Source organism: Choloepus didactylus (assembly GCF_015220235.1).
Source record: "Choloepus didactylus isolate mChoDid1 chromosome 25 unlocalized genomic scaffold, mChoDid1.pri SUPER_25_unloc2, whole genome shotgun sequence".
In the NCBI taxonomy this organism is placed as follows: Eukaryota; Metazoa; Chordata; class Mammalia; order Pilosa; family Megalonychidae; genus Choloepus; species Choloepus didactylus.
In genome coordinates this window covers 5,287,119-5,299,843 of record NW_023637607.1, presented here as the reverse complement: position 1 = coordinate 5,299,843, position 12,725 = coordinate 5,287,119, and the positions used below count along the sequence as shown (strand labels likewise).

At 52.5% G+C, this 12,725-nt stretch overlaps 1 protein-coding gene across 1 annotated transcript; it reads right to left on the bottom strand.

The window, feature by feature from the left end:
• Positions 1–6,404: 6,404 nt before the first annotated feature.
• On the bottom strand, positions 6,405–11,768 carry ANGPTL4 (angiopoietin like 4). The gene is made up of 7 exons (XM_037824394.1): positions 11,289–11,768; positions 10,983–11,093; positions 10,738–10,855; positions 8,480–8,593; positions 7,962–8,057; positions 7,584–7,865; positions 6,405–6,994 (listed from the first exon to the last, which is right to left on the bottom strand). Exons 1-7 carry the CDS (start codon positions 11,619–11,621, stop codon positions 6,813–6,815), a joined length of 1,236 nt encoding a protein of 411 aa, XP_037680322.1. The 5' UTR covers positions 11,622–11,768; the 3' UTR covers positions 6,405–6,812.
• Positions 11,769–12,725: the final 957 nt, after the last annotated feature.

Here is a 12,725-nt window from a genome sequence, read left to right as displayed (position 1 = left end):
CACCACCCTGACTCGCTCCTGTGTCACTTGCTGAACTGGCACAGTCACTTCCCTGCTCTCTGGAGTTCTGCACTCACCCCCACAGTCAGCTGGGTTTTTTGTTGTTTTAAACATAAGACAGATTGTATTACTCCCTTGTTTAAAAGCCTTTTAGTCCTTCATTCAATGAGCATTTACTGAGCTCCTACTATGCCACAGACAAGTCCCAGCCCTCATGAAACTGACAAGCTACTGGGGGAGTTAGGCAAGAAGCACATAAGCAATGACATGAGCCAGGTCATTTCAAGGTGATATGTGTGCAATGAGAAGGAACTGGGTTACGTGATGGGGAGCTCCTTAGCTAGGGAATCAGGGAAACAATCCTGGAGGAGGTGGCCTTTCCACTGAGCCCTGAACCATGAGAGGGATCTGGTCTTGGGTGGGGGAGGAGGGGGCGGATTGGCATTTCAGGTTGACAAAACAGCAAAAGAGAGAGCCTGATGGGTGGAGGAAGAACCCCAGTAGGCCATGGTGACCTGAGGGTAGGGTGCCAGAGGGAGAAGGGCCAGAGATGAGGACAGGCAAGAAAGCGGGGCTGAGGCCAGACCAGGGAGGACATTATTGGCCTTTGTCAGCAAACTCCTGGGCAGTGAGCTTGAAGCCCTGTGCATTATAACCCAAACACCCTCCTGTTCCCCGTCTACCACGCCTGCTCCTGCCTCACAATCCAGCCAGGTGGGGCTACCCACCGGACCCCACACATGCAGTGTATTTCCCCCCACTATGCCTTTTTTTTTTTTTTAATGTAGTAACATATACAACATAAACTTTCCTATTTTAACCACTTTCAAGTATACAATTCAGTGGTATTAATACAGTCACAGTGCTGTGTTATCAACATCGTTCATTCCCAAAACTTTTCCATCATCCCAAACAGAAACTCAATACCACTTAAGCCTTGACTCACCATTCTCCACCCCTGATAACCTGTATTCTAATACTGACTGTGAGTTTGCATGTTCTAGTTATTGCATATCAGTGAGATCAAACAATATTTGTCCTTTTGTGTCTGGCTTATGTCACTCAGCAATGATGTCTTCAAAGTTCATCCGTGTTGTAGCATGTATCAGAACACCATTCTTTTTCGTGGCTGAATAATATTCCATTGTATGGATAGACCACATTTCGTTTATCCATTCCTCCATTGATAGACACTTGGATGGCTTCTACCTTTGGCCATTGTGGATAATGCCGTCATGAATATTGGTGTGCAAATGTCTGTCAGAGTCCCTGCTTTTAATTCTTTGGGGGTATATACCTAGAAGTGGGATTTTCTGGGTCATATGGTCATTCTATAACTGCACTGAGTGCTTTTTCATGTAACCCTGAATTAAATCCTTGCACATTTAATGGAAGGGGCATGGGGGGTGTGTTACCAAAACTGCCCCCATTTTCCAGATGCAGGAACTGAGGCTCCAGAGCTTTAGTGGCCTGTCCCTGGTCACCCAGGAGACTGTGTGAGTAAGAGCTCCAGCTCTAGTGCTGGCACATCTGAAGTCACACCCAGCTCTGCTGCATAATTCCCGTCTCCTTTGTCAGTTTCCAACAATGGTGGCTATTTTTTCTGTTGTTTCCTGGTACAGGAAATTCGGGGGTGGTAGGGGTGCAGGGTGCAGGATGGCAGGACAGGGACAGAGGTCAGAGAGTTGAACCCTCTTTGGCTGAAACTGAAAATGAAAAGGATGGAGCTAGGGGACCCCACCACCACCACCACAGGCTGGACCACTCCAGAACCCACCTCCCCACCTGTTCCAGCCACAGTGTGCTCAAGGGAGACCCTCCAAGCCTTCCCCGTATAGGACATCCCCAAACCAGGTGCCTGGAGACAGTCCAGCCTCCAGGCTCCCTGGAGTGGCAGCTCTAGAACCTCTACATTACTGACAGATATGCTACCCACACTCAGCCAGGGCCCCAGGGAAGTTACCCTGTTCCCAGCACCTGCCAGGAAGAGTCTTGGCACAGGAAAACAACAGAGGTTTCCCCACCACCTCCCCAAAGGAAGCTTAGAATGAATGTTTGGAGAGAGGGGGTTCCAGGGGACAGAGATAGGACATCCTGTTGAAACAGCAGCTGGGGCTCACAACATGGATGGGTGCTGTGTTTCCTGAAAGTGAATCCTGGAGACATGCATCACGTTATTATGGGCCTCAAAGTCTGGGAAGCCTGGCATGGGTGATTTGGGTAATAATTTTAGGTGTTGCATTAAATAACATTGAACCATGGTGTGGGAAAGTCCTACCCTTTTCTCTCCTTGAAACCCTTTATTGCCTGCTGTTCTAGTTTGCTAATGCTGCCAGAATGCAAAACACCAGAGATGGATTGGCTTTTATAAATGGGGTTTGTTTGGTTACACAGTTACAGTCTTAAGGCCATAAAGTGCCCAAGGTAACACATCAACAATTGGGTACCTGTAAGAAAGGGTTAAGTTTAGCTTTCTCATAAAGGTCACATGGAATAGGGAAGATGGAGATTGGGCGGAAGAGCTGGCTTAAACTAGCTCCACGGTGAGGGGAAGGAAAGAGAGAGAGAGCACCGTGGCGTAAGTCTAGAATCAGCGCCAGTTCCTTGTATGGGAAAGATAACCAGGGTTACTGGAATGTAAAAAAGAATGTGGGGGTATGGTCAAAGGTGGGGACTCTCTGCGAGACATTTGAACTAGTTAACTCTCTGATAAGCTGTACAATTCAAAATCTCAAAGGTGGGCTAGTTAGCTCTCTGGATAGGCTGTAACCTCTGGAGTACCCAGCCAATGGGGAAACAGGGGAGGGACATGCATATTAGGTGTAGGATATAACTATCGCCATGTGTATTTTTTTTGGCACGCCTGCCATGTTTCTGGCCATGCATCTGTTCTTGCAAGATGGTTGTTCTAGTTTGCTAATGCTGCCAGAATGCAAAACACCAGAAATGGATTGGCTTTTATAAAAGGGGGTTTATTTGGTTACAAAGTTACAGTCTTAAGGCCATAAAGTGTCCATCAACAAAGGGTACCTTCATTGGAGGATAGCCAGTGGTGTCCAGAAAATTCTCTATGAGCTGGGAAGGCACCTGGCTGGCGTCTGCTCCAAAGTTCTGGTTTCAAAATGGCTTTCTCCCAGGACGTTCCTCTCTAGGCTGCAGTTCCTCAAAAATGTCACTGTTAGTTGCTCTTGGGGTGTTTTGTCCTCTCTTAGCTTCTCTGGAGTAAGAGTCTGCTTTCAACAGCCGTCTTCAAACTGTCTCTCATCTGCAGCTCCTCTCTCATCTTCTGTGCATTCTTCAAAGTGTCCCTCTTGGCTGTAGCTCCTCTTCAAAATGTCACCCTCAGTTGCTCTTCAAAACGTCACTCACAGCAGCACTGAGTTCCTTCTGTTTGTCATCTCATTTATATGGCTCCAGTGATTTAATTCAGACCCACCCTGAATGGGTGGAGTAACACCTCCTTGGAAATTATCCAATCAGAGTTATCACCCACGGAAACACTCAAAGAATTACAGTCTAATCAACACTGATATGTCTGCCCACACAAGATTACATAAAAGAAAATGGCGTTTTGGGGAACATAATACATTCAAACCAGCACACTCATGAATAAATTCTTTTCTCCTCCGTAAGCAGGTGAGCGTTTTTAAGGTATAATGCTTGTTTCTAGCAGTACCTTCACCAGAGGATGGCCATTGGTGTCCGGAAAACCTCTGTTAGCTGGGAAGGCATGTGGCTGGTGTCTGCTCCAAAGCTCTGGTTTCAAAATGGCTTTCTCCCAGGATGTTCCTCTCTAAGCTTCAGCTTCTCTCCAAAATGTCTCTCTCAGTTGCTCTTGGGGTGTTTGTCCTCTCTTATCTTTCAGGAGCAAAAGTCTGCTTTCAAAGGCCATCTCCAAAATGTCTCTGTAAACTGCAGTTCCTCTCTCAGCTCCTGTGCATTCTTCAAAGTGTCCCTCTTGGCTGTAGCAAGCTCACTCCTTCTGTCTGAGCTTATATAGTGCTCAATGAACTAATCAAGGCCCATGCTGAATGGTGGGGCTACACCTCCATGGAAATTATACAATGAAAGATCTCGCCCACAGTTGAGTCATCACATCTCCATGGAAACATCCAATCAAAGTCTCCAACCCAATCAACACCAATACATTTCCTGTCCACGCAAGACTGCATCAAAGAAAATGGCATTTTGGGGGACATAATACATCCAAACCAGCACACCCACCAAGGCTTACTTGGTATTCATATCTCTTTAACATTTTTCTAATGCTCATTTCCCTTTTTAACAGAGGGCTGATGCAAGCTTAGAACCTTCGGAAGGCAACAGAATCTGACTAGTTTTCCCCCCACATTTTTTAATGGAAAATTTTAGATATTTAGAAAAATGGAAAAAATGGTACAAAAAATACCTATGGAGCCACTACCTAGATTCCGCCATTAACGTTTTGTTTTATCATATATCCATCCTTCTAGCCATCCTCCAACCATCATTTTGTTGCAATTCAAAGAAAACTAAAAACTCAGTTCACTTTACCTCTAAACACTTCAGTATGCCTATCATTAAGCAGAATTTGGTATTTATTTTTTGTTCTTCTCATGGTTTTGTTTTTGTTTTTACTTACAATGGAATGCACAAATCTTAATTGTACGAGCACAGCTATTTTGTTTTGTTAGTCTTCTTTTAAAATTGTCTTATTTTTAAAAACTTTTTATTGTAGTAACTTACACACAACTCAGAATTACCCATTTTAACCGCTTTCAAGTGTAACTTCAGCAGTGATAATTACATTCACACTGTTGTGTCACCATCACCAATATCTGTTTCATCACCTCAAACAGAAACTCTGTACCCATTAAGCAATAACTCCCTCTTCCCCTCCCCCAGCGCCTGGTAATCTGTAATCTACTATCTGTCTCTATGGAGTTTGCTTCTTCCAGGTATTTCATATGAGTGAGTTCATAGAATATTTGTCTTTTGAGTCTGGCTTAATTCATGGAACATGTCTTCAAGGTTCATCCTTACTGTAGCATGCATCAGAACTCCATTGCTTTTTATGACTATTATTGCATCATGTGTATATGCCACATTTTATTTACCCATTCATCCTTTGGGGACACATGGGTTGATTTCTCTGAGTTTTGACAAAGGCAGACACTGGACTAACCCACCTCTGTCAAGTTTCAGAACACCATCATCATTTCAGAAAGTTCTTCCTTGCCCCTTCTCAGTCTATCTCCATATCAACCATTACTGTGATTTTTCTCCCCACCGATCTAGGTCAGTTTTCTACCTGGAATTTTAAAACAATGGTTTATTTTCCTAGTGTTGAGTTTGACTCACCTATTTATGGCAGGTGATACTGGTTTTCCATTTGTGGCAGAGAGGAACGCTTACACCTGTCATCTGGCTTAATTACTACAGCAGTTCTCCATTGTCTCAAAAATGTCAAGTTTGGGCCATAAATTATAGGTCACCCTGTCGGCAATTTGTGGGGCTCTGTGGGTCAGCTGTGTGAGGGCTGGGATCTTTTCAGTCACTTGGAGCATCTCAATGGCTTAGGTTCTCATTAAATATTGGCTGAATTTATGTTTTTTTAAAAAGGTCAATGTAAAGGAAAACTTGAATTCTAGCACAAGTGACATGTAGACTTGGCTAAAATCATGAAGAATTTACCCACAACGCCACGTGAACGTATACACTGGCATTGCACCTTCCAACATGGCAGCCAGTGGCTGGTCCAAATCAAGATGTGCCATCAGCATAAAATACACAGTAGATCCTGAAGCCTTAGTGCCCCCCAAAACATATGTAAAATATCTCACTAATAATGTTTGTATTGATCGCATGTTGAAGTAGTAATATTTTGGATATACTGTGTTGAATAAATGATTTCTACAAATTCATTTCTCCTGTTCCTTTTCACTTTTTTTTTAACGTGGCTACTAGAAAATATGAAGTTACATTCGATTTGCATTATCACATGGTACAGAGTTAAAGAGTTAATCGTGATTCATGTGTAAGTACATTCGGGAAGTGGTCTCATTTTCCCTATTACCTGCTTCTGTAACAAATGAATTATATTAGGGTTTTGTTTCTGTTTTTGTAAATAAAAAACAATAGAGATACACAATGTGAAATAATTAACGAATGAAATACGAAATCAAAATCAGTACTTGGAAATGGGAGGAATAACGAGTCTTGTCCCAAAGGGGCCTGGCAGTGTTTAACCTCTACCCTGGGAATGTGTTTATGTGGACTTTGAAACCGTTCACTTTTTAAAACAAACCACAGGACAGAGAAGAACAGAATGTTCTGACATTGCTTTTATTCCAAGAATTCTGCGAGCGACACCCGGACACCGTTGGTGCCGGCTCGCCCCACAGCCACCCCCACCCCACCCCACCCCCACACAGTAGCACCGTGGGGGTACCCAGGACCCACAGGGGGCCCTGGTCCCCCAGCCAGTCAATGTGACTGAGTCCGCCATCAAGGGCTGGCCTGGCCACCCCTGCATGGTCCCTCTTTGTTCCCCACTCCTCGGGCGGGCGAGGAGTGGAACTCAATGCCCCTCAGTCCCACAGTCCCAGCGTACAGGGTCTTGTATGCGTCCTGCAGCCCCACAACCCTGCCCATCTTGGAGGGCGATGCATGCACACCCCCATGCAGAAAAGGGGCTCTGCCAGTCCTGGATTGCTTCTCTCTCCACAAGGCCCCTCTCTGGGACCCCTGCCTGGGCCCAGAGTGGCCACATCCTGGCCTGGAGTCAGAGTCACTGTCCCCTGGGAGCCTGAGACCAGGCCCCAGTGAGGAGACTAGGAGGCCGCTGTGGCCGCCGTGGGCTGGATCAGTATGGTGGTAGCCTGCAGTGGGTAGTAGCGGCCCCGCCAGGTCTTCCAGAAGATGCCCTTTTTACGCTGCTGCCGCTCTCGGGGGATGGACCGGAAGTACTGGCCATTGAGGTTGGAGTGGCCGCAGGTGCCAAACCACCAGCCACCTGTGGGGGCAGGAAGAGGGAGCAGAGTCAGGCTGGGGGTCACGAGGAGGCTGGCCTCTGTGCTTTGTACCTCTCAGAGAACTCCCCTCCCCTTAAACAGGGCAAATCTGCTTTCCCATGTGAGACCTCCGCAAGTCCCTTCTTCACATCTGGCACATGGCTAACTTTTCTCAAACATTTTGCATTGCCGACATCCGTTTGCAATGATTTGTATGAGATCGAACCCTAGGGAATGACCGACGGTCCACTACTTTTGGACCCTCCAAAAAGACAGCTTTGTATGTGTCACTTCATGGCACCAGGGCTCTGCCTCCAATTTTGTTAGACCAAGACAGGGTTTGTTCTAGGGCAGCTTTGCCATGCACCAGCCACCATCCCACATACGTGGTCTCGTCAGATTTTCCTAACAATCCCATGAGGGAGCACTATGGTTACACCCATTTTAAAGCTGGGAAAACTGAGGCTGGGAGAGGTCATGTCAGTTGCCCAAGGCAAGTGAAGAGAAGAGTGGCAGGGCAGTGAGGGAGGCTGGCAGGGGGCCAGGCCACGTGGAGACGGGGCAGGACGGAGCAAGATGCAGTGGGCTTACCAGACAGGCTCTTGGCACAGTTCTTGTTCCCACGGAGGTCGTGGTCCTGGTCCCAAGTGGAGAAGGGCAGGGAGAGGCCACTGTGCGCAACGGTGGTGGCACCCAGCTCGCTGGCCACGGGCGCCGTGAGCTGCAGGCTGTAAGCCGTGTCCTCGCCCCCCAGGTGGACAGGGAACTGCAGCGACTCATCGTTGCCCTCCCAGTCACGTAGCTGCACAGCCAGGCGGCTGCTGCGGTCCCCTGTGATGAGGTGCACCTTCTCCAAGCCCAGCCAGAACTCGCCTGTGGCGGGGAGAGTCCACTCGGTGAGGCCAGGTGGACTTACCTCCATGGCGCCCCTCCCCTCCTCTGCCTCTGCCTCTGGCTGCAAACACTTACCTTGGGGGTCCCCGAAGCCCGCCTTATAGGCTTCCCAGGGCTGGTTGAAGTCCACAGAGCCATCCTGGCGCCTCTGAATTACCGTCCAGCCTCCATCTGCCCAGAGAGGTGCAGGGTCACCCAAAGAACCCTCCGAACAGGGGACTCTGACTCTCCCTGCAGCCCTGGCTCCCAACCCCCCTCCAAGCCCACAGAGGGCAATGCTCCCCTCACTCTTCCCTGGTGGGTTGGAGGAAAGAGTGTGCAGAGAGCTGGCCAGCAGGCAGAGGGAGCCTGGCCCTTTATCTTTATCCCAAGGACCCAACAGGGATGGAGAGATGGAGGAAGGGAGGGGCAGCAGAAATCTGTGAAGTCTCGGCTAAACCTGGTCCTCCCCTGCAGTTCTCGGGAACCCACCTCTGAGCTTAGAATGGCAATCAACGGGGCAAGGGGCTGTGTTTTAACCGAAGGACCACGGGGCCTGTGACAGGTGGCTTCTGTGCCTGGAGAGGGTGGCCTGGCAAGCCAGTGCAGCCTACCTGAGGTCATCTTGCAGTTGACCACGAACGGTGGGGAACCCTGAGGCTGGATCTGGAACAAGCCGCTATGCCGCTCCCCATCCTCAAACAGTTCTTGGCAGTCCCGGGGAAGCCCTGCAGTCAGGCAGAGCAAGGGGAATTGAAGTGGGAGAGCAGGATGTGTCTCGGGGCTGGGGCAGTGGGTGACAGGGAGGTGATGGACAATTCTGATCTCGTTACCCCACCTCCCAACTCCTCCACGGCTCTCCACAGCCTTCCCCAGAGTGGTCTGTCTGCAAGGCCCACCTTCGTTCCTGCCACATGCTGCTTCTTCTGCCTGGAACTTTCTTCCTTCCCTCCCTCCTCTCTCAGCCTCATTTTTTAGGTCTCAGATTTTGGAAGGGATGCCTTCCCTGAACCCCTCCCTAACCACCAGACCAGGCCAAAGCTCCCCAAACTGCCCACTCCCAACACTAGAGTCTCTGGTGGTCTCAATGCGATCCCCCCACCCTGCCCCGCACTCCCCTACTAAATGGCAGTGCCCTGAGGCCAGGACAGGGAGCAACTCTTTGCCCTCGGTTCAGCCCCAGCCCCGACCCACCCTGGCTCATAGCAGGTGTTCATCGAAGACATGAGGAATGAATGATTGAGAGGGCAGGACTGGAGGGCAGCCCCTTGTGGGGAAGGCAGGAGCTGAGCTGAGCAGGAAGGGGCGGGTTCTGGTTTCTATCAGGTGGAGGATGCGTTTTAGAGCCAGGATGGGGCTTGGGGGGTGGGGACAGAGGTGCCTGCCCGGGGTCCCAGCTATCAGAGGAATGGGGAAGGATGAGAAGGAGAAGGATGGAGGGAGGGAGGGGATGGGGGAAAAGATACTGATGGGAACTGCCTGGGAGCAGCAGGAAGTACCCATCCCCAGCCCAGCTGGGAAAGTGGGGGAAAGGTCACCGGGGGGAGGGGCCAGCCCAGGGACTCTCAGGCTAGCACACCAGTGGAGCGGGGGTGGGGGCAAGCCCAGAGAGTGGGGAGGACACTTTCCGGCCCCTCAGGCAGCTACCCTTTCCCCTACTTTCCTGTCTTCCAATCAAGACAGGCTCCCAGCCAACCCAATGTGGCCTCCATCGATGCCAGCTGCTGGTCTCGCCAGCTCTGAACTTTCCCCTACTTGGCATGGTTGAGCCCAGTGTCTGGGAGTCCCAAGCTCACATACACCACCACCCCCCCGGAATTCATCCCCCAGAGGCCCCACATCCCAGGGACAGTGGTTTGGGAGGTATATAGGAGCCTCACCATGCTGGGCTTCTATCCCGGGGTGGGGGGGCAGGACAGGGGGGAGCCTGGGGGTGGGGAGGGCGGGGGAGCCCTCAAGGCTACAGGTTGGAAGCTGCAGCCAGCCCAAGGGTGTGAAGCAGGGGCGATCCGAACTTTCACCCAGTTGGCTACAAAAGGCCACAGATGGCTGGGTGGGAGGGGTGGGACAGGGAAGCCAGGTTTGGGGCCACAAACTTAGGGCGTGTCAGAGACACAGGCAGCTGGGAGCTTGCGTCAGACACACATGGACATAAGGGTTTACGATTTCAGACTTCGGTTGATTTGGAGCATACACAATAAATGACAGAGGGCTGTGAGCTATGTCCTGTGACCTGACTCCCCACGCGAAGTGGGAGGCGGGGGGAATTGTATCTGGGGCACTCTGGTCAGGGGAGAGTGAGGGGCCAGGTGTGTGGATAGGGCTGGATTTGTAAGAGATACAAGAGTGAATGTTGACGTCTGGTGGGGGAGGTGGGAGTTCCCTGCCCTGGCCCACCCTCCGAGATCCACACCCCACAGAGACCCTGGGGGTGGGGGGCCAACCTCAGAGAGCCCCCTTCCCAGCAGCCATTCTTTCGTCACCCACTGAGAACTCCACGCATCCTTTTGTCCACCATCACGTCCTCCCAGAATTCTATCCTCCAGGAAGGCATCTTTGGTCTATGCTGCTCCCTTCCTTGCAGCTCAGATACCCCACCTTCCCCCTTTCCCAGCTCCTGTTCCAGTTGGTGACCAAGGAGGCTTTGGGGAAAGCCTGCTGTTTGCAAAGGGAAGAAGTGTGGAGTGGCCTGGCTGGGCAGACTCAGGGATGAGGGGGAGGTGCTCACATCAGTCCTTCACCTTCAGTAGTGAGTCTGCAGGGACCCAAAGGCAAGCTCTCTCCTTCTTAAGGTAGGCCTGACAAGGAGGGGGACAGGAATGTCAAGTAGGTAGAGGATATGCCAGAGGTGAGCAAAGGGCCCCACACTTACCGTACAGGCGGCTGTTATTGTGAGCGGAGCCAACATGCCCAGCCATCTTGGGGAGTCTCTTCCTCCTGGCAGGCTTGGCCACCCCATCGTCCGGGCGCGTGGAAGCCAGGAGTCCCACCTGGAGCAGCACGGGAGGGGGGGTGTCAGGTCTGGCTGGTTCAGGCTGCCTGATTGGCCCGGCTGGACATCCGGACCCCCAGGTTCAGCCTCGACTTCCCACCCCGCTCGGAACGGGCCTCGGGCACCTGGCTCTGCAGATTCTGGATTCGCAGGTGCTGCTTCTCCAGGTGCCGCTGTTGCTGGGCCACCTTCTGGAAGAGTTGCTCAATCCTGCTGTTCTGAGCCTTGAGCTGCATCTGGAGAGGGCGTGAAAACCTTGGTGAGGACCCGAACCTCGGCCTCCAGCCTCACCATTCATCCACCCATCGGTTCTTCCATCTCTCCATTCTTTGGGGCCGAAGATAGGGGGGCGGTCGAGGGAGCCCCGGATGCGCCCCACCTCCCGTCCACACCCTTCCAGGTCTATAAGAGACCGCCTCCGGAGCACGTACCTGCAGGCTGCGCAGGGTCTCGGGCGCGGCCTCGCTGCCAGGATCCTGGCTCGCTTGGGCTTGCGGAGAGGCGTTGGACCCCCCAGAGTCTTTACAGGCGGCCCCGCACGCGTCCAGACGCCGCTCCAGGGCGCCCAGTTGCCCGCGGGTGCGCTCCACGTGCTCGCGCAACCCCTGGCCGAGCTGCAGCAGCCCGTGTGCCAGCACGTTCATCTCGTCCCAGGACGCGAAGCGCGGGGGCTCCGGCGGCGCGGGGCGGCCTTGCGCGCTCAGCAACCCCGCGGTGGCGGCGCACAGCATCAGGGCTGCGCCGGCTGTCGGCGCGTAGCCCATGCTCCCGGGCGGCCTGGGCGCGGGAACGCGGGGTTTCGAGATGAGACGGCTGAAGACGCGGAAGCCCTGGCGGACACTCGCTCGAGCTCAGAGGCCACAGGAAGGGATCAGATCGCAGCCGTTTGGCTCGGCATATCCCCGCGACGCCCGGCTCCCCTTTTATAAGCCTCGCGCGCAGATGGGCGGGGGCGCCTTGGGGGCGGGGCGCGCAGCCAGGGGAGGGGTCTTTGCACGCAGGAGGCCGGTTAGTTATGGGAGGGGGGCGCTCCCGGGATACCGAACTCTTCACCTCTCCTCCGGGATCCTAGCAGACCTTCCGCTGCCGACCACGAGCGACGTGACTCCCCCCCACCACGCCCCCACCCTGGGCCGGAATTCCGAGGCGCCACCCCCACCTACGCGGCGGTCAGTGGGGGAAAGGGCGCTCGCGTCAGCTGGGATCTGGCGAGCAGGCTGCATTCCTGACCTCCTCCCCAAGTCAGAAGCTGGGAAGGGGGGCGGTGAGAACCACGAGTAAGTTCCCTGGTGCGCCGAGTACAGCGGGGACACCTAGGCCGGGCGGGGAGCCCGGGACGCCACCGATGATCCGGGCTCATTGCAAATGTGTTTGTCAGATTCGTCAGATTCTTTAACGTCTTCCTCGCCCCTTCTCCCAACCGTGAGTGCCATAGCCGCACGGCCGGGGTCTATCATGTTCAATCTCCATATAGCACACACACACATACACACACACACACACACACACACCAGGTCTTCTGTGTCCACGTCTTTGCCAGTGTTAAAGCAGGAACCTCGGGAACAGAAAAAGGGAAGGCATGGAAGTAAGGCCTCATTCATTGATTCAGCAAACATCCCGCCGCCCTCTCAGCCCAGGCCCTGTCCCTGGTTCTCAGGCTGATAGAGGGACCCCAACACTCTGAGCCTGGGGTAGGGGCAGAGGTGGGGCAAAGGAAGGAGTGAGGCTGAGGGGCTCGACTACGGTGCCATCCACAAGGCCATGCATTCATGCAACAAACTTTCACTGACATCCTCATCCCAGCCCCACAACTCTCCTATACCCCATCAGGAAGGTTAAGGATAGCACAGAAAACCACCCTGCCAGGA

Bases quoted from the DNA above. Each gene is read 5' to 3' on its own strand.
- ANGPTL4 (XM_037824394.1), bottom strand. From the start codon at position 11,621: ATGGGCTACGCGCCGACAGCCGGCGCAGCCCTGATGCTGTGCGCCGCC. The intron at 11,094-11,288 runs GTACGTGCTCCG...CGCCCTCTCCAG, and splicing joins AGACCCTGCGCAGCCTGCAG to ATGCAGCTCAAGGCTCAGAA. The intron at 7,866-7,961 runs GTAAGTGTTTGC...TCCCCGCCACAG, and splicing joins GGGCTTCGGGGACCCCCAAG to GCGAGTTCTGGCTGGGCTTG.